The 27,120-nt window shown below is 43.4% G+C and overlaps 1 protein-coding gene across 3 annotated transcripts in view; it reads left to right on the top strand.

The window, feature by feature from the left end:
• The window catches only part of USP25 (ubiquitin specific peptidase 25), a 156,530-nt gene that overhangs the window by 33,175 nt on the left and 96,235 nt on the right, over positions 1-27,120 (top strand). For all 3 annotated transcript variants that reach the window (XM_077480060.1, XM_077480062.1, XM_077480061.1), the window contains exons 2-5: positions 2,614-2,691; positions 9,614-9,758; positions 17,804-17,927; positions 20,826-20,988. In XM_077480060.1, coding sequence (XP_077336186.1) covers positions 2,614-2,691; positions 9,614-9,758; positions 17,804-17,927; positions 20,826-20,988 — 510 coding nt within the window. The remainder of the gene's footprint in view (positions 1-2,613; positions 2,692-9,613; positions 9,759-17,803; positions 17,928-20,825; positions 20,989-27,120) is intronic.

The raw sequence follows: 27,120 nt of genomic DNA, 5'->3' as shown, positions 1-27,120 counted from the left end.
TTTTTTTTTACACAAAGTTGTCACTAAATGATATATTGCTCATGCATGCCATGGGCATATGTGAAATGACACCCCAAAATAAATTCTGCTGCTTCTCCTGAGTACGAGGATACCACATATGTGGGACTTTTTGGGAGCCTAGCCGCGTACGGGGCCCCGAAAACCAAGCACCGCCTTCAGGCTTTCTAAGGGCGTTACAGTTTTGAAGGCCATAAAATGCCAAGATGGCACAAACCCCCCCCAAATGACCCCATTTTGGAAAGTAGACACCCCTAAATTTAGGGGTACACTAGTGAGACTAGGTAATAAATGGCGGGTGCCCTGAAACTATAAAAAAATAACTAACCAACCAGCGTCACCTGTAACAGTTATATGGTGATCACTGGTGAAAGGGTTAACTAGGGGGCAATTAGGGGGCTTTATGCGGTAGTATATGGGGGTCCCTGGCGCTATAAAAAGCTGCAGCGAACCTAAATACCTACCTGCCTAACTAGCGTCACCTGTGACACTAATACAGCGATCAGAAAAACGATCGCTTATTAGGCTGGGTTCACACTGGAGCGATGCGGGAACGCCACGAATGCGCGGCGGGTTCCCGCATCGCATGCCTCCCGGCGGCAGTTCACACTGCCCTATGCGAACTGCTGGGAGTGTCAGTGAAATGTTACTGACACCCCCAGATCAGTTCGCATATCGCAGTGCGATCTGCAAACTCGGATCGCATGGTGTGAACACCCATGCGATCCGATTCTGCTGCGGGCCAAAAAAAGGGTCCCGTGCGAATTTGCGGCGGGTGCGGCGAATGGCTGAACTCGAATCGCACAGAGATCGGATGTGATTTGCACTGCAGTGCGGTGCGAATCACATCCGTTCTCATAAACCGCTGCAATGTGAACCCAGCCTTAGTGACACTGGCGACGGGGGGTGATCACGGGGTTAAACCTTTATTGGGGGGGTTAGGGGGGTACCTTAGAACTAAAGGGGGCTAACCCTAACTGCCCTAACAGTTATTAGTCACAAATGACACCCGCCGGGTGATCAGGGGGTTAAACCTTTATTAGGTAATAAATGGCGGGTGCCCTGAAACTATAAAAAAAATAACTAACCAACCAGCGTCACCTGTAACAGTTATATGGTGATCACTGGTGAAAGGGTTAACTAGGGGGCAATCAGGGGGCTTTATGCGGTAGTATATGGGGGTCCCTGGCGCTATAAAAAGCTGCGGCGAACCTAAATACCTACCTGCCTAACTAGCGTCACCTGTGACACTAATACGGCGATCAGAAAAATGATCGCTTATTAGGCTGAGTTCACACTGGAGCGATGCGGAAACGCCGCGAATCCGCGGCGGGTTCCCGCATCGCATGCCTCCCGGCGGCAGTTCACACTGCCCTATGCGAACTGCTGGGAGTGTCAGTGAAATGTTACTGACACCCCCAGATCAGTTCGCATATCGCAGTGCGATCTGCAAACTCGGATCGCATGGTGTGAACACCCATGCGATCCGATTCTGCTGCGGGCCAAAAAAAGGGTCCCGTGCGAATTTGCGGCGGGTGCGGCGGGTGTGGCGGGTGCGGCGAATGGCTGAACTCGAATCGCACAGAGATCGGATGTGATTTGCACTGCAGTGCGGTGCGAATCACATTCGTTCTCATAAACCGCTGCAATGTGAACCCAGCCTTAGTGACACTGGCGACGGGGGGTGATCACGGGGTTAAACCTTTATTGGGGGGGGTTAGGGGGGTACATTAGAACTAAAGGGGGCTAACTCTAACTGCCCTAACAGTTATTACAGTCACAAATGACACCAATGCAAAAAAAAAAAAAAAAAAAAAAAAATGACATTGGTGTCACTGTGACTGGGGGGCAGGGGTAATTGGGGGGGTGATCGGGGGGTAAAGGGGGGGTGTGAGTGTGCCTGGCATGTTCTACTGTGTGTGTAGAGTGTTGGTGCAACTTACTGATCCGCTCTCCTCCGTGTCGGAACGAAAAATACCGACACGGAGGAGAGAATACATCACTTCCTCTCCTGTGTTTACATTACAGGAGAGGAAGTGATGTCACCGGGGATTTCTATTCGTCGGGAGCGATCGCAAGGGGGTGGCCATGAATGAATGGCCGTCCCCTCGTCCGGGATCGCTCCCGTACGAATACCGACCGCCGCAGGCACCGGGCGGGGGCCCGATCGGGCCCCCGACCCGCGGGAGGCAAGGGACGTACATGTATGTCCTTATGCCTGCCCGTGCCATTGTACCGACGTACATCGGCGTGCGGCGGTCGGCAACTGGTTAAAATCGCACACCGTGAACACAATTGTCAGTAAATATTTACACTACTACAGTTTTTGTATACAGACATCTCTTGCCGATTGACTTGCCTTGTGAGGAGAGGAGTAAAATACAATCATGGTTTAGTATTACTAATCAGTAAGCGCAGCAAATATGGCTAACAAGTCACTATTATTATTATTATTATTATTATTATTATTTTTTTTTTTTTTTAAGCCTATTAGATTGACAGATGTCTACAAATGACGGATTCCTATGAATCATGTTTTGGATGCTTTGTACAGTGAGGCCCCCGCTGACATGCCCTCTGTTTTTTGTCTTTCAGCACCAGCAGACCTTCATAAATCAGCTACGGGAGATCACTGGCATTAATGACCTGCAGGTACTTCAGCAAGCATTAAAAGTAAGTTCCATAACATTTACATTTTATTTTTATTGCATAACCAAACTGTTGTATTCCTGTGTTTAATTTTAATCCCATGAATTTCTCCATTTTTGTAGTGGAATGGTTTTTTGTTCTTTAACCACTTCAGCCCCGGAAGAATTTACCCCCTTCCTGACCAGAGCACTTTTTCCGATTCGGCACTGCGTTGCTTTAACTGACAATTGCGCGGTTGTGCGACGTGGCTCCCAGACAAAATTGACGTCCTGACCCCCCCAGAAATAGAGCTTTCTTTTGGTGGTATTTGATCACCTCTGCGGTTTTTATTTTTTGTTCTATAAACAAAAAAATTTGCGACAATTTTGAAAAAAAAATTAAATTTTGCTATAATATCCCCCAAAAAATATATAAAAAACATGTATATTCTACTTATTTTTGTAAAAAAAAAAATGCAATAAGCATTTGGTTTGTGCAAAAGTTATAGTGTCTACAAAATAAGGGATAGTTTTTTTATGGCATTTTTATTGATAATTTTTTTTTTTTTTACTTGTAATGGCGGCGATGACTGGTGGACACATCAGACACTTTTTGGCGCGATTTTGGACCATTCCCATTTATACAGCGATCAGTGCAATTAAAAATGCATTTATTAATGTGTAAATGTGACTGTCAGTGAAGGGGTTAACCAATAGTTAGCTCTGTATGGGTTAACTGTGTCCTGGGGAGTGTTTCTAACTGTGGAGGGGAGGGGCTGTGTGTGACACGTCACTAATCCACTGCTCCTGATTAGAGAGCTGTGACAGTGTCATTAGGCAGAATGGGGAGATGCTTGTTCTATATTAGCATCTCCCCGTTATTCCTCGCCGTGAGACGATCGCGGGTATCCCCATGGACATCGAGTCCACGGGACTCATGGTCACGGAGCTCCCGGCGTGCGTGCCAGCAAGCCGCCTCTTAAAGGGCAATGTACAGGTACGTTAATCTGCCTGTACGTGCCTTTCTGCCACAGTATAGCGGGAGGGTTCGGCAAGCGGTTAATGAACAGCTCAACACTTTTTTGCTAATATACCTCAGAACCACTTCATTGCTGTCCCCTGCAGACCCTCTTTGAGGTGCAGCTTTGGTTGTCTTCTGGGCTTCTGACTGCCAACATCATTTGATCAATTTCCTTTTAGTCCAGGCTATTAAAAAAAATAAAAAATAAATGCTCCCTGGGGGTGTATCACCACATCTGCCTGGGCTCATGGTTCAGTACTGCAGGGAACAGTGTCATAAAATCAGCGCCGTTCTTTGCGTTATCAAAGACTGCTCAATGCTGCTGCACAGGAGGAAAACCCAGTGTGTTTTTTTTATTCCAAAAAATATTGCGTTTTGAAAAACTGCTGTGCAAATACCATGTGACATAAAACAATATATATATATAATATACAATATAATAACACCCATCATTTTCTTCTATAGGGTCCCTGCTAAAAAAGGAAAAAAAAAAAAAAAAAAATAGATATAATGTTTGGGGTTTCAAGTAATTTTTACCAAAAAAAGTCGATTTTTTACATGTAGGAGCGAAGTGTGGCCTGGATACGAAGTGGTTAACACATAACATTGTTACTTGAGTTATGCAGTAGTATAGCTCCTAGCTAATTTACAACTATGTATAAAAGTATACACACTTTTCCAGAAATGTAGAGAATGGAGATTGATGCAGCATTTCTATGAAACCTTAGGCTGTAGGTTCCAGAAGGGAGGTATCCTCCACTACGATGACACCAAAATAGAGGAATTAATGGCCAGTACACACATTGAGATTATCAGGCGATTCATTGTCCTTTTTTAATTAATTAATTTATTTATTTATTCAATGCTAATCTCGCGTCGAATCTGATGAGTTTACTAAAGTCATGAAAATTCTCATACGACAGAATAAAAATTCAGAAGTGATGTCATGTGTTGTGTTGTAATGCATTTATATTGCATTTTCAAACGACCGCTGTACTGATTAAATGAAAATCGTATGATCTGGCATCATATGAAAAAAATTTCCATGCACGTCCGATAGAATAATATCGCATGAACTGTCCTGATCGGCTTTTGAAAGCTCCATACTAACGATCCGTTAATCATACGATTGATTCGAATACATTTTTTGGCATTTTTGGTACTATTTTCGGATCACGTGTACGGGGCTTAAATTCCATTTAAGCACCAATCGGTGCGGTTCAGCATACCTAGACTACATAGCAAAACAGGTCCCTTCCCCTACAGTGTGCGTTAAGCTGTAAATTGCCTTTAACACTGAAGTGTAATGTATGCATACAAGTCCTTTTAATTGCTCCCCTCGTTCTCCATGAACAACAAGCAGTTAAAAAAATTTCCCATTGTTTTTTCACAATCTCTTAGACTCTGTGATGTCAGTACTGGCTGTATATTTTGGTCTTTGCTCCAAGGTGAGAGGGGCCATTATGCTCCTGTATACATTATACAGTATCCTGCCTCAGATCTTCATTCTCAAGCTGGATTATATGAAAAAAACACATCCATGGGATCCTTTTAGATGTGCATGCTCCTCCCTGCTGGCCACTGTGATCTGTAGACTTGTTGCTTGATTAGTAATTCCATGATTTGTAATCGAGCAATTGATCTGCGGATTGCACTGTTAAAATAAGCGCTGCCAATGCATGAGTAAAGGGAGCCATAGGATGTGTTTTTTTTTTTTTGTATTTTTTTTTGTTTTTTTTTTTATTCATATAATGCTCAGAAATATATACGATTGCGGAGAAAGAAAATAGCAGTAAGAGGGAAGTAGCAACAATACAGATTAGGAGAAGAGATTGATGATTGAAGTCATTCCAACAGGAAGTAAAGGCAAGGTTCAAGATAGCTGCTGAAGATTCAATGGAGGTGCTAGTTTGCAGGGAATTGAAAGCAATCAATTTCAATGCAGGAGAGAACTTTCTACAAGTGTAGGGGAAAAGGTAAGGCAGGAGGTAAATTAGGATAAGAGTTCCGCTTTAACCATTTCCCAACTGCCCACAGTACATTTACTGGGGACAGGCAGGCTAAATTGCATAGTTGTACGGGATCCGGCCTGTTCCAGGTTAGGGGCATGCATGCTACAAACACACAGGACTCTGTACACAGATCAGCAATCTCAGAGTTTCTGCTCCCTGTACAGCAGGGAGAAAAAAAACAGCCAGATCTGTTAGTAAAAGCATATATTAGGCTTAATGTACATGGGATGTTTTTATGACCTCCCCTGAACAATTTAACTTGACAGATCGTAAACAGCGTTTAAAAATGTAGTTTTGACGCGTTTAGCCGCATTTGCGTTCAAAAACACCTGTAAACTAAACGCGAGTTATCGCTGTTACTGGCATTTGGTGTTTGAAATGCCTCTGAACATCCGTCCTTAATGCATTTTTTTTTTTTTTTTTTTTTTTTGCTTTCCAAAAAATTCTTCTAAACGCAACTGCCTAGGAACGACTATAAACAACCCTGTGTACATGTACTGGTAAGATAACAGAGGAGAGTTCAGGGGCAGCTGATGCCCAACTGCTCCTAAACGTCCGTTTACCAGCTGCAGTGTACATGAAGCCTGACACTTGTTAGGCACATACTAACCACTTTACAGCCAGTTTCATTAATACAGTGTATAGTTTAGCGGGGCTATTTTACCTCCAAAAAAGGAGTTTAAAACTCCCGTGTTGTGGCGCTTCGGAAGCTTTGCCCAATCATTCCAAACCCTTCCCAAAGATGCTGCTTGCAGGACTTTTTCCAACATCCCGCTATGAAAGCACCCATTGCAATGAATGGGAGGCAGTTTTCAGGCACCTGAGTGTAAAAGGGTTCTAATAATTCTGTTTATGGAGCTGAGCGTTGGCTCTTCTCTACATACTATAAAAAAAGTTTTGTGCAGAAATTGCATCTAAAGCATTTTTATCTTTAGAAAGTTTTCCTTTTGAACATTTGTTGATAAATGCGAGTCCTGCAAACATACACGTTTGGAATGAGCACAAGCAATAAGCAGTTCAGAAATCCTTTGGTTTGTCCTTGAAAGTTTGGCAGGCACTGAGTGTAACATAACCCAATATAAACAAGGTTGTTGTGCGGTGAGGAGGACTACTTGTAATCAACAAGGCAGGTCTCATTTCTTCAGGAACTATTACATTTTGTGTGATTAGGGTCCGTCCACTCAACACTTGAGGTGTCTGATAGATGCAGGTTGGTGGGATTATATTGACTAAGCAGGCTACTTGGGGAGACTGCCAACAAAAGCTTTACACCGGAGTTAGGAGATCCATCCTCTAGTTTCAACTGTACTCGAGGGGGCGTCCTTTTCATTGTTCATTATTTTCATTGAAGAAAAAAGGGGCTAATGGCTGGTAGATAAGGCACCTCATCCCAAAACTTGTAAATATAGTATGGAACAAAGGGAAGGGGATTATTGCAGTGCCAACAACTCAATGCACTGGATATGTAAAAAAACATCAAAAACAAACATTTTTAAATTTTATTACAGTATTTAAAAACATTCAGTACATTAGTATTAAACCAAAATTCTTTACTATTAGTTTTGCCAAGGCATTGGCTTCATCAGGGGGATAGCATATAATAGAGAAAATACCTCATGGCAGCCCAACAGGGCAAGGTCAGTGCGGTCAAATGTCATAGGGCAGCAGCCCAACACTGCCAAGTAGTTGGCTGCGGAGGGCCAAAGGTAGGCCTACTAAAAGCAAGGACAGAAAGAAAGAGGGGACCATCTAGGACTAGTACACCGGTAGGTTGACATGGGGTTAACCTGAAATAAGTGCTACAGATCAGTTGGCTGACTTACAGGGGCGCTGTTACGTTGGATTGTTTTATTGAAGGTCTATGCACGCTGTTTGCTTGTACATTTTTGGCCTTTTCATATGGTCCTGCTCTCTTACATTGCAGTCTATAGGCATCCGCCCTCAGTTTAGAGCATATTAAAGCCCTGATCTGTATCACTTATTTCAGGTTAATCCCATGTCAACCTACCATTTTACCGCTGATGCTGCTCCCGCCCCAGTATGAGAGAGGCCTTAGATTAAGACCTGGTTCACACAGGGGCGACTTGTGAGGCAACTTAGCCACCTGACAAGTAGCGCTCCCTTCTGTGCAATGGAACCATTCTAATAGGAGGGACTCAAGTCGCTCCGACTTAGAAAAATGTTCCAGTACTACTTTGGGGTGAATTCAGATTGGCTTGCATTGACTTCTATGCAGAAGTCATTTTGCAAGCCGCACTGTACCGGGCGGCTTCAGAGTCGGGCGACTTTGAAGCCGCCCCTGTGTGAACCGGGTCTAAAGGGATGAACTTCTGTCTGTAAATTAAGTCAGTTTAACCACTTAAAGACCAAACCTTTTTCTGACACTTGTTGCTTACAAGTAAAAATCTGTATTTTATTTTTGCTAGAGAATAAAATGGCGGTTATGGCACTATTTTACGTCGCAATGTATTTGTTCAATGTATTTGCACAGCAGTCTTTCAAATGCAATTTTTTTTGAGGAAAAAATACACAAAAAAATAAAAAAAATAAAAGAAACAGTAAAGTTAGACCAATTATTTTGTGGAATGTGACAGGCGATGTTACACCACAAGAATTGTGATCTTTATTCTAAGCAAAAAATTGTGATTCTCATTTTAGCCAGAATCGTGCAGCTCTAATGCATTCTATGCATTGGGATAAAAAGTCTTCTGTGTGCATCAGCCCCCCTAATACTTACCTGAGCCTCATCTCTAACCAGCAATGTCCACGAGTTCCACGGCCATCCTGGACTCTCCTCCTGGTTGGCTGAAACACAGCAGTGGTGCCACTGTCTCCCGCAGCTGTCAATTAAAGTCAGCCAATCAGAGAGCGGGGGTAACCCAATAGCTAGATGCTTGTTATGGGGGCAATCAACAGGAGGGAGGGTCCAGGAGCAGCAAAGAAGGGGCTCTGGGCTTCCCCGTGCAAAACCACCGCACAGAGGAGAGGAGTATAACATGTTTTTTATTGAGAAAAATAACCCCGACGTCAACTTTTTTTAACCACCTTTTAGGTTGAATTGGAATGTCTTTTATGGGCCAGGTCATATCCAACATAAAGGCCTGACCTCATATATGCTGTTTTGGCTGAATGTACACAAATTCCCACAAATATGCTCCAAAATCTTTTAAAAACCCTTCCCAGAAGAGTGGAGGCTGTTATAGCCATAAAGGATATATATTTAAAAAAAAAGTAGAACCCTGAAAAACAACCCCACACCATAATCCTCTCTCAACCAAATCATTTCGACCAATGCAAAAAGCAAGGCCCATAAAGACAAGGATGAGGAAGTTTGGGGTGGAGGAACTTGACTGGTCTGCACAGAGTCCTGACCGCAACTCGATAGAACACCTTTGGGATGAATTGGGGCGGAGGCAGTGAGCCAGGCCTTCTCATCCAACATCAGTGCCTGACCTCACAAATGTGCTTCTGGAAGAATGGTCAAACGTTCTCATAGGCACACTCCTAAACCTTGTGGACAGCTTTCCCAGAAGATTTGAAGCTGTTATAGCTGCAATATTGTAAACGCAAAATACTCAATATTGAACCCTACGGACTAAGACGCCATTAAAGTACGTGTGTGTGTGTGTGCGCGTGCGTGTGTGTGTGCGCGCGTGTGTGTATGTATATAAAGGCAGGTGTCCCAAACCTTTTGGTAATATAGTGTATCTGTGCTGATCTAGGCAGTCATATACACACACAGACATAGCACAGATGAGCACAGCGTTGGATATCTCATTGTAGAAACGCATGATTTTAGATCAGGATTAAGATTTATGGATTAATAAAATATGGCATGAAGTAGGTTTTAAATAGGAATATGTGTGGGAGGTCTTCTTATTAATTTTATTTCAATAATGCATTTTGTGATTTTTTTTTTTTTTTTTTTTTTTCAGGACAGTAATGGAAATCTGGAGTTAGCGGTTGCATTTCTTACAGCAAATAATGCGAAGCTCCCACAGCCAGATGAAGCGACGTACTATCAGACCGCGCTCCCCAATAATGACCGATACATCAGTGTGGGCAGCCAGGCAGACACAAGTAAGTCAATATTATAGTTTATTTGCAAGTCTGCTCGTTTGTGATAATTTAAGACTTAAGCCTCACACACACGATCGGATTGTTGGCCAACAAACGGGAACGTAGTGACGTACTATGAGGAATTTCAGCTCTTGAGTGCCACCCTTTGGGCACCTTCTGCTAATGTCGTGTTTGGTGATCATTGATTCCGAGCATGTGTGTTTGTCCTTTTGGACTTGTGTGACGGACTTGTGTACACATGATACGAAAATCTGCAAACAGACCGCTGTCCGACGAAAATTTACTAGCCTGCCATCCAACATTTGTTGGAGGAAAGTTGGACAGCAATTGTCTGATGGAGCGTACAATGGTGGGATTTTAGGCAAACAGTCTGTCATCACACACTTCCCTCCCGAAAATACGATAGTGTGTATGGGGTCTAAAGCCTCGTACACACAATCAGATTTTCTGCGGATTTTTGTGCTCAGATTTACCAAACCATGTAGTGCAAGGGCCCGCCTGATTGCATACACATTGAAACTCTTAAGGTTTGATCTCGTATTGGTTTTGGCAAATCTGAAGACAATAGTCTGCAGAAAATCTAATAGCGTGTATTTTGCTTTTAATCTTAACCACTTCAGCCCCAGCAGGATTTACCCCCTTAATGACCAGGCCATTTTTTTTTTTTTTGCAATACGGCACTGTATTACTTTAACTGAAAATTGTGCAGTCGTGCGACGCTGTACCCAAATAAAATTGATGTCCATTTCTCCTACAAATAAAGCTTTGCTTTGGTGGTATTTGATCACTTCTGCAGTTTTTGAATTTTGAAACCAAAACAATATTTTTTTACTTTTTTTTTTTTCTATAATGCATAAAAAAAAATATATATTCATCAGTTTAGGAAAAATCTGTATTGTGCTATCTATTTTTGATAAAAATCGCAATAAGCGTATATTGATTGGTTTGCACAAAAGTTATAGCGTCTACAAACTATGGGATTTATGGCTTCTTTTTTTTTTTTTTTTCTTTAGTGTTGGCACATGTGAATATCTCCTAAATGGTGCAAGTTCACGGTACCTACAGGCAACCCCTAATATAGGCTTACCTGTAGGTAAAAGTGGCGTAACAGGATTTACAACCACTTTAAACAACTTCACATACTGCAACTCTTCAGTGAGGGCTAAATAATTGTTTAAATACAAGAGGTAGGAGTATTCTTTCCAGAATATGCTTTCTGTTATGCAGGGGGAGCCGATGCGTTGGTCCGGCGGTCGCAATGCCCGCCGGCCACCGGGATTGCGCCTCAGAGAGGCAGAATGCTGATCTGCCACTGTAAACAAAGAAGATTTCTGTTCTAACAGGGGATCACAGAGAAGGGCGTCTGTTCCTAGTAATCAGGAACTGCAATCTCTCTGTACTCCCAGTCAGTCCATTCCCCCAGGACACACTTAACCCCTTGATCGCCCCTTGGTGTTAACCCCTTCCCTGCTAGTGTCATTTATACAGTGATCAGTGCATATTTTTATATTTATATTTTTAAGCTCTGATCACTGTAATAATGCCACTGGTCCCAAGAAGTCTGATCTGTCCACCGTAATTTTGCAGTCTCACTAAAAATCGCTGATCACTGCCATTACTAGTAAAATAAAAATATCCCATAGGACAAGTCTGAGCATTTTAGGAGGGGGCAGTTTGTGTTCCCAGCAAAGCTAGGGAACTGACTACACCGTGCTTTCCTGTCTGGTGTGGTCAGTTTTTAATAGAAATGCAGAGGGATTGGCAGGAGCATCAGGGATTTCACACAAAGGAAGCAGTGCAAAGTGAACAGGATACTTTTTCATATCAGTTTTTTGGTACAGCAGGCACATATAAGGAATATGGACAGTATGAAAGTGGGTATAGGAAACAGTGGAGAAATGGGGAATACGGCTACATTTATTTAACTAAATGAAAAAGGGCTCTCTCCTGCACATAAACAAATTGAATAAAAAGTTCATATATGAAAACCACAACCCCACAGATAAGTGTGAGTTGACAATCGCTAATATAAAGGCTGATTGCATAAAGTTATGCAGTTCCTAAAGTGGAGTTCCAGTCTCCTTGTCAATTAAAAAATGGTAACCCCGCGATTTTCTTTGCTAATACAATTGGATACTGTTTGCAGTGTAATCATTGATGTGACTTGTAAATCTTAATATACTCACAGCATCCTGGTATACAGACAGTGGCCATTATTACTGTGGGCATCTGAAGCCCACTTGTACTTCCAGGATTTGGCACAGCTGGGTACCAAGCATACACCTCCCGCTCTTTCGCCCGTTTTTATGGCAACCTGTCAATCAACACAACCCAGAAGGAAGGGAAGTGCTGCTTGGCATTGTGTCATTTCAGGTTTTGAAATAACGCAATGCCAGAAGCGGAGGATGCCCATTGACTACTGGGATTGATGACACTGATGATCCAGGAGCTAATGAAAGAGCGGAAATGACGTACCCTGCACGGTGAGGTGGGCTGGAAGAGGCAGGAGTTTTAAACCAATAATGATATTTAAACAAAACCAAAAAATATAAAAAATATATAAAAAGATTAATGGCACAGGGATCAGTTACCAGTGTGGCCGTGGCTAAATAGGGTGGAACTCTGCTTTAGGCAAGGTGAATACTCTTCTTTGTGCTACAACATGTGTATAAAACATTTCAACAATAAATTAAATTCTCATGTTCAAATCATCAAGTCCACAGATAAATGTGTGTTGCCAATCACTGTGTCCATAAAAGTTGAAAGGATGAAGTGGCTATTTTTTCTTCAACACCCCAAAAGTGTTCCTCCATATGCCAACAAACACTCACCAGATCATTAAAGCCGACCAGCAGCCAACAAGACCTTTTAACTTGGGTACAGGATATCCATCATCGAGTCTTCTCCTAATATTCATCAGCCGTTCTCATATGATAGAAAAAAATAAGACGGCCAGAGACTGGAAAGCATATAGTGTAGTATTTTTTTTTATTGGGAGAGAATATTTAAAAACATGTCTTCACTCACATGAAAAGTGCCTTTGGAAGGGCACCGGCCCAAACCACTCACCAAGTCTCGGAACGTTGCACCGCCACCCATATCTACCAGAGCTTGCGGGTTGGGACTCGCTTTTTTTTTTCTTTATTTTTTTTTCTTTGACATTTATGTATTTTCTAGAAGGATTTAATATTACTTTATTAAACTTGCTGTGTCACTGGGTCACAAGGATCAAACAAGTAGTTTTAGGATAGAGTTGGACAGCTGAATGATCCACGTGCTGTCTATAAATCAGAAGGAATCCGGAAACTAGATCTTTGAGATTGAGCTCTCGGGTCCAGTCATCTGATACAGAAATTGAGGGATATTTAAAACGGCACTTTTATTTTTAAATCGCTTAAAAAAAAAAAAAGTAATTGTTTACCAAAACTTTACTTTGGGTTTAGCAAAGGCAGGGGGAGGTTGTTGGCCAGGAAAAATTGGGTAAAATATGCATTTATCATTTAAATTTGCTTAATGACGTCTTCTAAGTCGTGTGTGTGTGTGTATATATATATATATATATGTATGTATGTATGTATGTATGTATGTATGTATGTGTTTTCAATTTTTGCAGCTGATGTGACTTATACTGTTAAATATTGTTTATCTGGGTTTATCCAGGATGCTTACAGCTAAAAGGCTTGGGAGCCTATTCCGACCCAGATACCAATCCAGCTTGATAGAAGATCTTTCTTGTTTGCAGGCCAACACCAAATCATTGACAGCCACGTTAAACACAGATATTTAACAGGCTGCAATGTGGAATCAGATGTTGTGTTTTTTTTTTTTGCTTATAAAGTATGCAAATGAAACCATGGAACTGCGTAATTAAAAACCTGTTCAGATTTGTGCTGCTTGCTAACAGCTTGTTTTTTTTAATTATAAATTCTTAACACATGCAACAGACTTGGCTATTAATTAAGATAGATGTAGTGGTGAGGACAGTGATAAAGAACTACTTGCACAATTGTGTACAGGTGAATGTAGACTTCAGGAGCAAGTCAGACTGGTCTGGCATCTAACAGTTTTTAAAGGGTTACTAAACCAATGAGTAAAATCAGTCTGTATGCAGTAAAGCATGCTTGTTATACTCGCTGTGGAACCTAAGGGGTTAATCCTCCACATTGCGTAAAAAGGCTGTTTGAGTCTGTCTTTTTTTATCCTCCTCTTTTCACCGTGCCCAATTCATCTCCTGATAAGACCGAGTGCTCAGTTTGGTGTGTATTGCTAGAGGTGTTTTTTTTTTTGCTTGTGAGGGTGTATGTGATCAGCACTGGGCCAATTGTCACTGTCCAGACAGAGGGTCGGGGAGGTCCTGTAGCCTCATAGGACAGTCAGTGGAATGAAACTCCTAGAAGTTTTAACTGGACACTGATAGAAGTCATAAGACTGCTCTATACTGCTGATGAGAAAGGTATTTAGAAGTTTGTTTAATAGCATTTCCATATTTTGTGTACTGTGGGAGACCGGATGTAGTGAATGCAGGGTCCTGGGTTTAGTAACACTTTAAAGCGGAGTCCCACCCAAAAGTGGAGCTTCCTATTTAAGGAGTCCTAACCCCCTGACATGCCACATTTGACATGTCATTTTTTTTTTGGGGGCGGGGTACCTAGATTTGATAGGTACCCAGCTCCCACTTCTGCCCATGCCACCTAGGCGACTCCTCCTCTCCTCCTCTCCTCCTCTCTCCCTGCAATCTTTTGGGACACGTCACAACGTCTCAGATGGACACATTTCTTTAGGGTGTTGGGATGTGTGTGAATTAAAATAAAAATACCATTTATCTCCCTTCCACTATGCTTTATTCTGTCGGATAACACAAATGTTTTAGAAACAAAAAAACTGTATTGATCTCCTTTAATACTTTAGTTCAGGGGTGTCCAAACTTTTTTCAGAGGGCCAGATTTGATGACGTGAACATGCATGAGGACTGACCATTTTGCCTGACATTCTTTGAACTATTGAAATTCGATCTAAGCGCGTTCATTCGAGCACTAATACACTGCCCAACAAAAATTCTCTTGCCTTTGTGGCTGTGTGTGGTGAAGAGATGAGCTCGGGTGTGTTATTTGGATATATATCTTTTGTGGCCCCAACGAATCTCAGAGCACCGCTCAGGACTAAGGATGAGCTCAGGCTTGTTATTTGGATACACCGTATTTATCGGCATACAACGCACACCTTCATTTTAAGAGGGAATTTCAGGATTTTTAAAAAAAATTTTATATAAAGAACTGTGAAGCAAAATAAGGGTCAGTGCCTATCAATGCAGCCTAGTCGGTGCCCATCCTGCAGCCTCACCATTGCCATGAGTGCAGGCTGATTGAAGGCCCTTCTGCAGCCTCAGAGGGGACAGGGAGGGGGGTGGGACAAGCTCTGACAGATTACATATAGGAGTATCTCCTGTTTACATGGCGGCCTCTTTAATACAAAGTCCCACCTCCTATGGTAGACAGAATGGCAGCCCAGGAGATGGGACTTCCTACTGCAGAGGCCACCGAGTAAACAGGAGATTCTCTTCTACGTAATCTGACTGAGCTCCTCCTGCCTCCTCCCTCTTCCCTGTCCCCACAGAGGCAGCACCAATAAGTATGGTATATATCTTTTGCGGCCAAGGGAGCCACAATAAACCGTAATGTGGGCCGCACTTTGAACATGCTTGCTGTAGAATGTATTAATTGGGATGCAATAAGATTACCCTCTTATTAATGGAGATAAACGTACCCTAGATTACCAAAAGTATTGGGACGCCTGCCTTTAAACACACATGAACTTTAATGGCATCCCAGTCTGGGAGAGAGTCCATCGGGTCTGGCAGCCACAAGAGACAAGTTGGACGCAAAAGCTGCACTGCACCCGGGGGAGCAACCAAAGGCAGCCTTGTAGCTCCCTGTGGGCAGCCCTGGTTGCATAGATGGCAGTGCTTGCATGGGCCCTGAAGAAAGTGTCAGTGGGTAGGAGGGCCGGCTTATAGCAGAACCAATCCATCCATTTATTTCCTGCCACTGCTGAATGTCTGCAGCAGGATAAGGAGGTAAATGCAAATTCTGGTGTGCCCAATGGCTACTCCAAGCCTGTCGGGACGATCGGCAATATTTTTTTTGTGTTTAGGAACATTTTCATTACTATTTTTTCCCTTCCAGGTTGTTCTCTTGTTTCCCGAACATGCACGGTCTTGGTCAATCATTTTTTTTTTTTTTTTTTTATGGACGAATACTATTCTGAGTGAATAGCATTCATTCGGTTATCTTGCGAGAAATTTTTTTCGCGCTTGTCCTTTGGATATTTTCGCATGAACTGTCATGATCGGCTTACAAATAGATTATGGAAAGATTGTTCCAAGTGTGTTATATTTTTGTTAATTTTACTCCTCGCCTGTACCAGGCAATAGTGAAAACTTACAAATGAAGAAGGTAGATGATGGTATAAGCAGCCCATACACCTTGCTGCAGGAACAGTTCAGTCCTGAACTATCTTGGATCCAAACCAGCTGTTCAAATATCAACATGCTAGTGACTCATGTAGACTGACATTCTTGTCAAACATCCATGCGAACATGCTCAAATGCAAGCGTTGGAATGAATAAAAGATGCTTTTTGTTTGAAAGAAGGCTGTGTTTGTCCTGCGTTGCCTGAATTTAAAATAAACCTCAACAGGACAAGATGCATCTGAAGAAACTTAGTGGTTGTAAAGGCAGAAGGTTTTTTTATCTTCATGCAGTCTATGCATTAAGATAAAAAGCCGCCTGTGTGCAGCCGCCCACCTAACACTTACCTGAGGTCCCTTTCTGTCCAGCGATGTCCAAGATTCTTTCTCCTGATTGGCTGAGACAAAGCAAGCAGCAGCCCCATTGGCTGCCGCTGCTGTCAGTCAAAGTCAGCTAGCCAATCGGTGGGAGAAGGGCTGGGGCGGATTCAGCTTGGGTGCCCCCATAGCAAGCTGCTTGCTGTGGGGGCGCTAAACGAGGGAGGAGCCCCGATCACAGAAGAGGGACCTGAGAAGAGGAGGATCCAGGCTGCTCTGTGCAAAACCACTACACAGAGCAGGTAAGTATAAGATCATCTTTTTACAGGGACCCCCCCCCCCCCCAAGACTTTACAATGCATTTTTAAAGCGGTTGTATACCCCTTAAGTTTTTACCTACAGGTAAGCCTATAATAAACCTTACCCGTAGGTAAAACAAACATCTCCTAAACATACGCGTTTTAGGAGATATTCGCCCTGCATGCAGCCGCTGACGTCAGCGTCAAATGCGTAGTGAAAAGGTCCGGAACAGAGGACTCCCGCGCACATGAGCGGAAGTGATGTCATCACGGCTCCGGCCACTCAGCGCCGGAGCTGCGGTCCCAGAAGAAACGCCAAGTTTGCGGGAATTAAACAACTGAATTTTTTTTTGTGAGTGGTAAGGCACCCAAAACCAGAAAATGATTAAAATACGGGCCATAGACGGACGAGACGTGTTTTTGATACATGCAAATATTATTTCATTTGGAAGCTGCTGAAGAGCTTTTATATTGCCACATGTGTGGCCAGCTTAACGATTCAGTTACTAACTCAGTGCAGGTTATCACCAGTTTATTTCTCTACTCTCCAGGCACAGATCTGAATTTCTAATAACTGTAATTGTCTGCACAAAAAGCTAGAATTTTCCTTTTTAACCTCAGTCTTGATCATTTGAAAACACATTCCCAAGTGAAGAATCTCACGAACAGCTGATTTCCTGTTCTTGTAAAACAAAAAAAGATGTTGCCTGAGGTCTGAAGTCTGAGGTATGGTTCCTCTCTGGATTGTTTTTATTGTCAGAGCAAGCGAACAAACGCACACAGCGGACCTGTGTTCACAATCTCTCCATCTTATTAATGCATGAAAGGTCATGGCTGAGATAAATGCATTGTAAAGTAGAAGTTTTGTTCATTCGGAAAATTTTTAAACCATTAAGTGCATTTACTGTCACCTTGAAAGGTGTCTGGAACTAAATGGGCCTTTTTTTTTTTCTTTCTTGCTAGATGTGATCGATCTCACTGGTGATGATAAAGATGACCTTCAGAGGGCAATAGCATTAAGCCTGGAGGAGTCAAATAGAACGTTCAGGGAAACGGGCATTACTGATGAAGAACAAGCCATCAGCAGGTATGGTAATGGCGGTTTGTTACGTTATCTGTTTTCTCCAGTCCCTTCTGATAAAATTACCAGTGCCTGTAGGATTCTGTCCTTGTTCGTCCTAACCAATCCCTGGTCCCCAGCTCTAATAATGTCTGCTACTAGTGGTCTAGTAGCTTGCGCCTGGATTATCATGAATCCGAGCTTTTCAGAAACTGGCAACCTGCATTTTCCACTGGCAGGGCTGCCATTAGAAAATACAGGGACTACTGCCCACCTGACAGGGCTCCCATCCAGATAAAGTTTACTATGCTTCAGTTATGAATGAACACAGTGAGGGATTGGTACAGATCAGTCCTGTTTATTCAGGGTAGGAAGTGTTTACTAGACCCTTCCCCCACTATTCATCCTCAAGGATCCTGCTGTGTGCTTGCAGCTGCTGGTCATTAAGAGATATGGGAAGTTGGCAGTACTGCAGAGGGGGGGGGGGAGACACCTGTAGGGCACAAGGAAGGTGATCAGTGTGGTGGGGGGGGGGGGGGGGGGGAGAAAAAAAAAGATCCCCTGTATGGCTCCTTGCAGTAGCTGAAAGTCTGGGAGGGAGAGGTGAAGAAGCCAGTTTTCTGCTACTGCAGAGAGCCATACAGGGGATCAGTTCCAGTAATTGCCCCCCTCCCTGCCCACATCCAATTGTCCCTGCTGGCCTGGGCCCCATACAGATTCTGAGATACCTTCTGATTATGTCAAAGCTTGCCCACTGTATCATGCACATTCCTATACAGCGAATCATATCAGTGGGCCAGTAGAAGTGAGTGGAAGGTGGGAGGTTTGTCAATCCAAAATGAGCCAGCATTCAGACATGGCAGACGGGACCTGGTAATGAGATATCCAATTACAATTTATAGCCATTAACTTACTGGTGGCTTTAGTAAACTTGTGTTGGTTTAAATAAAAAAAATAACTCTAAAAGACTCAACTCTTCCACTCTACCTACCATATAGTGGCCATGGCTGAAATACATCTACAAATAGATCTCAGTTGGTGACCAATGCAATTCTGTGATGTAAATAACATGTCATAGTTTTCAGAGTCTGTATTTGCATTGCCAGTGGGCAGGTCCATATTGGGACAAAAAAGAGGCCCAGACATTTTAGACTGAGCAGACTGGTGATGAAACACTGTGGCCCGGTTGCAAGTGCGACTTTTGTGACCCCGGTAGTTCTGCCACTGGTGTCTGTATTTTATTTTTTTAATTTTTACATTTTTACATTTTTTTTCCCTTGTTCATTCATAAACTGAAGTATAGTAAAAACAGTTATGAATAAACATCCGTGATCACGGCTGTCCATTCAAACAAGGAAGGGGTTGGTAAATGACACATTTAAAGGCCCCCTCCCCACTCTCCATCCTGACAGATCCCCCCACAGCAGCCGGCAGGAGAGGAGGAAACCCGGCAGCGCTGTGGGGGAGAAGCAGGGGCGGGGAGAGCGCATACGGGGTCCTGGAGACAGCACGGGGGGGGGGAGGAGAGAGGACTGGGCCCTAGGGGCAGCAGTAAGAAGATGGATAGGGACAGAGGAGTAAATAGAACCTTCAGGGCCCTGGTCTAAGAAACCTTGAAGGTCTCCCTTGACCCCTGGTCCTGGGGCCCTTCCCAGTAATCCCGGGAGCCTTCCTGCTCATCCCAGGACCCTTTACTCCCATTGCGGGGGTCCTTCATTAGGGTCCTGATGTGGAACCCTTTTACATGTTATGTAGCTCCCCGCGGTGGAGGAATGCGGGGCCCAGTCGCAAATGTGACCTTTGCGACTGTGTTAGCTAGCAGCAATAGGTGAAGCTCTGTCGGTGATGAATTATACTGGGGGGGGCGCAATGAGCAGTATACAGAGTGGGGGGGGGGAGCAGTATACAGTGGGGAGCATTGAGCCGTATACAGAGCGGGGGGGGGGGAGCAGTAAGCAGCACGAAGTGTACTAACCACAGTAGGGAGCTGCAGCATTGCAGATGGAGGGAATTGCTGCAGGGGTCACTCGCTGTATAGCTGGAGGTTAAGACTCCCGGGGTCGCCATCTATGATCCTCCTCCCAGTCTTCTACCATTTTCCGCAGGAGCAGCCACCTGTGCATGTAAATGAAGATGGCCACACCCCAGCCCCACCCACCAGCTTGGTCAGTCCGTGGAGAAGCTGCCAGCTGGGCAAGAGACCATCGGGTCTGGCAGCCACTGGAGACCACAAGTCGGAAGCAAAAGCTGCACTGCACCCCGGGGGAGCAACCAAAGGCAGCCTTGTAGCTCCCTGTGGGCAGCCCTGGTTGCATAGATGGCAGTGCTTGCATGGGCCCACTGCAGCATGGGCCCTGAGGAAAGTGTCAGTGGGTAGGAGGGCTGGGTTATAAGCGGAACCAATCCATCCATTTATTTCCTGCCACTGCTGAATGTCTGCAGCAGGATGAGGCCGAGAAGTGGGCATTTAGCGGCGGCAGGAAAGAAATGGACAGGTTGGTTCCTCTATATGCCGCCTCTCCTACCCAGGTAAATGCAAATGCTGGTGTGCCCAATGGCTACGCCGTGCCTGTCGGGACGATCAGAAAATAAGAAAGAAACCCAGAGAAGATGGTGACCAGCAGTAAGAAAAAACTGGAGGCATTTGGACAGCAGCTCTATTTTTTTATTTTTTATTTAGTGGCTGCATTGTTTTAGGAATCAGTCAGCCCTGGGCATTATAACACGGGTATATAATGTATTAAAAACGTTCAGTATTTTTGTATAGTTAAATTAAGTTTTTTTTTTTTTTAGAGTTAAGGAATACAAATTTTAGGGCTCATTATGATGCTAGCCAGGATCTGCGTTGGACAGACTGGTTCTGTCCAACGCAGATTGAAACCTATGTTAGAAGTGTGATGACCTGTATTTTCCATCTTGCTTTAGGGTGTTGGAAGCCAGTATAGCCGAGAATAAGGCCAGTCTAAAACGCACCCACACCGAGGTTTGGAGTGACTCGCCCAATCCTTATGACCGGAAACGACAAGACAACTGCCCCGTGGGATTAAAAAATGTGGGAAATACTTGTTGGTTCAGTGCTGTCATCCAGGTGAGAGAAATAATCAAATTATTCTAAAATGTGTCTTTAAAGAGGACCCATCACTTCTGTATCTTGTTTGGGAACTGGTGTGAAGCAGTTATAAGATGTTCTAGTATACATAGCTAGAAATGGTTGTTTTCAAAGCTCCTTCTTTCCATAGATTTAGTTCTATGCCAATATAGTCTCTCTGCCCTATGATATGGACAAGCCTTCCACTTACTTTGGTTTAACATTCGCCTTCCTGTTCTGTCTCTCATCTCTCCTGGAAAAGTTATTTCCATCTTGGCCTCCCTTCTACAGGCCACTCCTTTCAAATTGCATAAGATAGCAGGAGAGGGGGGCGGTAGCTCTGATTGGTACGATGGAGGGATGTTTAGCTCTGAGGTTAGACTGACCTAAAATGGAGGAATATAGAAACAATGTCTTCACACTGGTCCATCGCGCTTCTGTTGTGGTGTTAGAAATCCTACTTGCTGCATTTTTGGTCAGTTAAAAAAAAAAAAACGCACCTCCCTGTTTGAAATGCATTGAGAATGCAGCAAGAGCGCATCAATAACGTACCTATGTTAGGATTTGGATGTAGTTTTTGAATCGCATGACCTATGAAAAACACACCATAAGCACAGTAAAATGGTGGTAAAATCGCATGCGTTTTCGGTGCCATTATCTGCACCTTTTTCTCTTATCAGCAAAATGCCGATAACACAATTTTCAGCTGATGTTTTGGCAGCTGAAATTTCGGTGCATCTCTACATGGGAGCATTAAAGAAAGGAAAGGATTCTGGCGCTTTAACTTTTGTAATGTCTTATAAGAGGGATTTCACTGGAAAAAAAATATATAAAATACTACAGCTGCTGACTTTTAATAAATGGACACTCACCTGTCCCAGGGTCCAGCGATGTCGGCAGCCTAGGCCGATCGATCGCTCGGCTGCTGCCGCCGCTATTCTAGGCGAAGGAATCGGGAAGTGAAGCATTGCGGCTTCTCTTCACGGTTCCCTACTGTGCATGTGCTATTCGCGCAGCGCAATTGGAATGGTCCGCGCTGTCTCTGGGACCCCATGTGTCCCAGCAGACAGCACCAGGACAGGAAGAGGCATAGACTCCCATGGGAGTCTATGCCCGGAAGTGGGTGCAAATACCTGTCTTAGACGGGTATCTGCACCCTCCCGCCCCCCTGAAAGGGGCTGACTGTGACACCGGAGGGGGGGGGGGGGTGTTCCGATGAGTGGAAGTTCCACTTTAGGGTGGAACCCCGCTTTAAATGGCTCATTAAAGTCAGTCACTATTTATTTGCAGGTGAGAAGGCAGCCATCCTCCAGAGGGTGTCCATAACCTCAGTATACAAGCAAAATACAGGAAGGGGGGTTTTGGAGGCGCCAACTCCAGTAGTTCTATCACATAAATATATGTTTTTTTAAAACTTACTGGTTTGCAGGTTCATAAAGTGGTGATGTCCATCAAAGGTTAAAAAATCCTCCAGTGTGTTGGTGATGGGGTACAGACTCCAATGGCAGTCCTTTTGCTATAAGGATGTTAGTCCTAGTCCAGTAAATAAAAAACAAAACAAAAAAAAAACATATATTTGTGATAGAACTACTGGAATTGGCGCCTCCAAAACCCCACTTCCTGTTGTGTGTTTTTTTTTTTTTTTTTCTACATGGGAGCAGCTTATAATTTCAGCTTGTTCAATTAAGCTTTGACAAAAAAAAAAAACTAAGAAAAAACGAACTGGAAGCTGATTGGTTTCTATGCAGATTTGTAGCAGATCTTGCACTCTCCAGTTTTAGTAAATCAAAACCCAATGGATGAGCCTGAAGGTAAGCATACATAGGTCGGCGGGGGGACCTTTATACAGTCACTGCAGTTTTACACTACATGAAAAGATGCTTTAAATGGATCCAGAGAAATAATATATTTTTTTTAAGTTTCTAAACTGAAATTTTGAATGTCATAAACATCCTTATTTAATACAATTTAACTTTTAATACAAGGTGTTCAGTACATTCTAGGCTACCTAAAAAAGAAGCCTTTAACTAGTTTTTCACTTAAGCCGCGTACACACGGGCGTACTGTCTGGCCAACTAAGTCCGTCAGACAATCCGACAGACAGTGCGTCCTACTTTTGAATGAACGGACTTGACCACACACGATGAACAAACAGTCCGCTGAAAGCTTGCGCGATGACGTGTACAGCACGTACGACGGGACTAGAAATACGACGTCCAATACACTGCAATGCAACCTTCGGCCGTGTAAATCCTTTCTGAGCATGCGCCATACTTAGTCTGTCCAACTAGCCTACTCACGAGCGGACTGTCCGCTGAAACCAAAGTTGGACGGACAATATTACGGAAATTCCGAAATACTTAGTCCGCCAGACTGCACGCTGAAAAAGTCCGCTGAAGCCCACACACGAGCGGACTGTCCGCTGAAATGTGTTTCGGCGGACTAAGTTGGACAGACAGTCCGCCCGTGTGTACGCGGCCTTAGTGTTACTAAACCCACAACAGTGCAATCGGTCTGTATATGCAGTAAAGCATGCTTGTTATACTCACTGTGGAACCTAATGGGTTAATTAATCATTATTATTATTCAGGATTTATATAGCGCCAACAGTTTACGCAGCACTTTACAACATGAGGGCAGACAGTACACTTACAATACAAATCAATACAGGAGGGATCAGAGGGCCCTGCTCATTAGAGCTTACAATCTAGAAGGGAGGGTGAAGTGGAAACAAAAGGTAATCACTGTGGGGGGTGAGCTGAATGGAGAAAATGAAAACACAGTTGTTGTTAGGTGTGGGTAGGGTAGGCTTCTCTGAAGATAAGGGTTTTCAGGGATCGTCTAAAAGCGAATATAGGAGATAAGCGGACAGATTGGGGTAGGGCATTCCATAGGATTGGAGAGGCTTTGGAAAAGTCCCGGAGGTGACGAGGGAGCTAGAGAGCAGGAGGTATTGAGAGGAACTAAGAGAACGAGTAATCCTGTGCATTGTATAAAAAAGCTGTCCGATCTGGGCTGCTCTGATCACCCCCTTCTTCCACTGACTCCGATAGATTTTGTGATATTTACAGACCTAAGGGACAAGCTGCACATAAACAATAAAACAAGTGCCGCGCTGTTGGAGTGATAATATACTGTGACTAATATGTGGTAAATTACCTAATATATCCACATGTACAACGACTAATAATCAATATGTGCTGCGCATATACCATATATAGATGAATGAATAATGAGTACTTGTAAACAATAAGTACACAACAAATTTTTTTTTTTAAATGGCAAAGTCCACTGATAAGCGATTCACAGTCTTCTGAAGAGTGATTCACAATCTTCCAAAAAAGTACTAGATAATAAAGTGCTCCGTACAGTAAACAAGAAAATAAGAAAGTGACTTCCTTTCTTCTCTGCAAACACCATATAAAGTGCAGTGTGCTTTTCTTTACTGGTGACACTCTTCAATGTTGGGCACTGTGATGATGGATGGCCTCTTACCTCAAGGCTGTGGGATAACAGCATGTGTGTTTTAATCACAGATGGTTCTTGGTAGTGGTCGAAACTCGTATGCTTGTATATTTCCAATATTGGAATGGCAGTCTGCTCCTTTTCAATCTAGTGCTACTTATCTTTTTACACATAAATGTGTAACTCCCGCAATACAGGTAAATGTAAGATGGCAAAGGGAAGAAGAGAGGCATTCCAGGATAGTGTAGTATGTTTTGAAACCACTTGATTTATTTAATAAAAACTGTGGATACAGATACTCGCATTCACAAAGTAATTACGGTCATCAAACCACAAGCGCCGAGCTCGCCTGCGTGGTGCCTCTACATCCCTACCCATCCATAACCCATTTTCAATGCCCTGGCTGAGGGAAGAAGGTTCTCGCCCAAGATTTGATGGTTCACGGCTGTCCATTGTCCCTTTTTGATGCAGTGAAGTTGTCCTGTCCCCTTAGGAGAAATATGCCCTCAAAGCATGTTTCCACCTCCATGTTTGAAGCTGGGGATTGTGTTCTTGAGGACATGGGCAGCATTTCTCCCGCTCACGGCAAATTGAGATGCCAAGGAGCTTGGTTTTTTTTTTTTTTTATTAGCACAGGAACTCTTAAAATAACTTTCTGGTCTTGGGGGAGGGGGAGACCAGAAGGTTACAACTCATCATACATTAGTGAGATGGTAAGTGGGGAGAATGCTCCTTGCACTTGTGGTCATTGAAAAGAATTACCCCCTTAAAGATAGCAAAAAAGATCAGTGGTATCAGTAGTTTCAGAGTTTCAAAAATTGCTCATTTGCACCCCTTTCACATTGTGGTGCTTTTCAGGCGCTTTAGCGTTAAAAAAAAGCACCTGAAAAGCGCTTGAAAGAAGCCTCGTCTGCAATCCCAATTTGAAAGCCCAAGTGCTTTCACACTGAGATCCATTTCACACTGCGGTGTTTTTAAGGCGCTTTAGCTTAAAAAAAAGAGCCTGAAAGAAGCCGCAACTGCAATCCCAATGTGAACGCCTGAGTGTTTTCACACTGAGGCGCTGCGCTGGCAGGCCGTCAAAAAAAAGTCCTGCAAGCAGCTTCCTTGCAGCACTTTTTGGAGCGGTGAATACACCGATCCTAAAGCGCCCCTTCCCATTGAAAAAACAATGGGAAGTGCCTGCAAAATGCTTTTGGCAGCAGTGCTTTGTGGGTGCTTTTAACCCTTTATTTGGCCACTAGCAGGGGTTAAAAGTGCCCCAATAGCGCTCGAAAAATGCTGGTAAAGCGCTGCTAGTTTAAGTGGCACTTTACGAGCGTTTTTCGGTGCTGACATTGTGAAAGGGCTCTTAAAGCACTTGAGCATTCACATTGGGATTGCAGATGAGGCTTTTTTTTCGAGTGCTTTACAGGCGCTTTTTTTAACGCTAAAACACCTGAAAAATGGTCTAGTGTGAAAGGGGTCTAAGGAACCCCTAGCAATCTCTAGACCGGGGGGTGGTGTCAAACTTCATTGCGGGCCACATCAGCAGTATGGTTGCTCTCAAAGAGCTGGTTGTTGTTTTTAAGAGTCTGTATCTACTTTTTATTTTTAGTTTTTTTTTATTATTCAGGAGTGCATTAAGTACAAAGCTTCCTTGCATCTCTTCTGTAGCCTGCCTCTTCCTATGTAGGCGGTGCTCTCTACTACCTGTGTATTTGGGGGTAAGAGCTAGAAGTGGAAGAATGGCGTTCCCCGTGATCTGGCTGCAGAACTGGGTTGGAAGGGCCATGTGACAAGGCCTAGCCAGGTCAGATTTGGCCCGCAGACCCTGTGTTTTGACATTTGTGGTCTGACCCATCACATCTTTGTGTGTTAGAAGGAGTCATTGCTCAGATATTCCTGTGCAGGCTTATGAAGACTGCATTTTGGTCTGTTAATGTTTTGATCCTGCTCACTGCCATAGAGATCTGAAGTTCCAGTTTTCTGCTGTCTGTGGTATGTCAGCATAGTTGCAACATTATCTTCTGTTTATTTCCTTTATTGGCAACAAGCAAGCTTTGTACATTTCCCAATGGGCTTTATTTCCTTAATAGTCTGTTTAGGCATGAGGGAACAAGGTGGTAAGTGCTGTTTAACAAACTGAAAATCTTTTGTTCTCAAGTATTAAAATAATTAATAGAAAAAAAAGAATTTGGGCATGAAGAACATCTTTGTGTATGGGGCCTTACAATCTGCCGTGAGCGCTTATGGCAGTCTGTTTATCTGAAAGGATTATTTGTTTACAATGAATGTCTCTACTCCTCTGCCATCAAAGTTGCCACAAGTCTTTTTTTTTAATAGATTGTAACAGATGGCGAATCATTGACACTGCCGTCAGCTGTTGAGACAAGCTTGTTTACTTACGATGCCCGTGTTGTTGAGTCTGACTTCAGCCCAAGGAATCTGTTTTTTGTGGCTTATATTTTAGTATGCCTGATCTCCCAGCTCTTGTAACATCAGCAGAGAACGCTGCTAAATGACAGTGATACATGAAGCTGACATTTGGCTTCAGACACCCCAAAGCACACAGTACTTTACCTTAGGCTGAGGCACTCTGGCTTGTAGTTATTGTCGGTTAATGTAGTACCAACCTCTTCCATAGCACTGTACAAAATCAGGACACACTGACATACTGGGGTTGTA

This window comes from Lithobates pipiens, unplaced genomic scaffold (assembly GCF_037356315.1).
Source record: "Lithobates pipiens isolate NorthernLeopardFrog02 unplaced genomic scaffold, aLitPip1_a1.2 Scaffold_16, whole genome shotgun sequence".
Taxonomy (NCBI): Eukaryota; Metazoa; Chordata; class Amphibia; order Anura; family Ranidae; genus Lithobates; species Lithobates pipiens.
The sequence above is the reverse complement of the archived record's forward strand: the minus strand, read 5'-3'. Positions and strand labels throughout refer to the sequence as shown.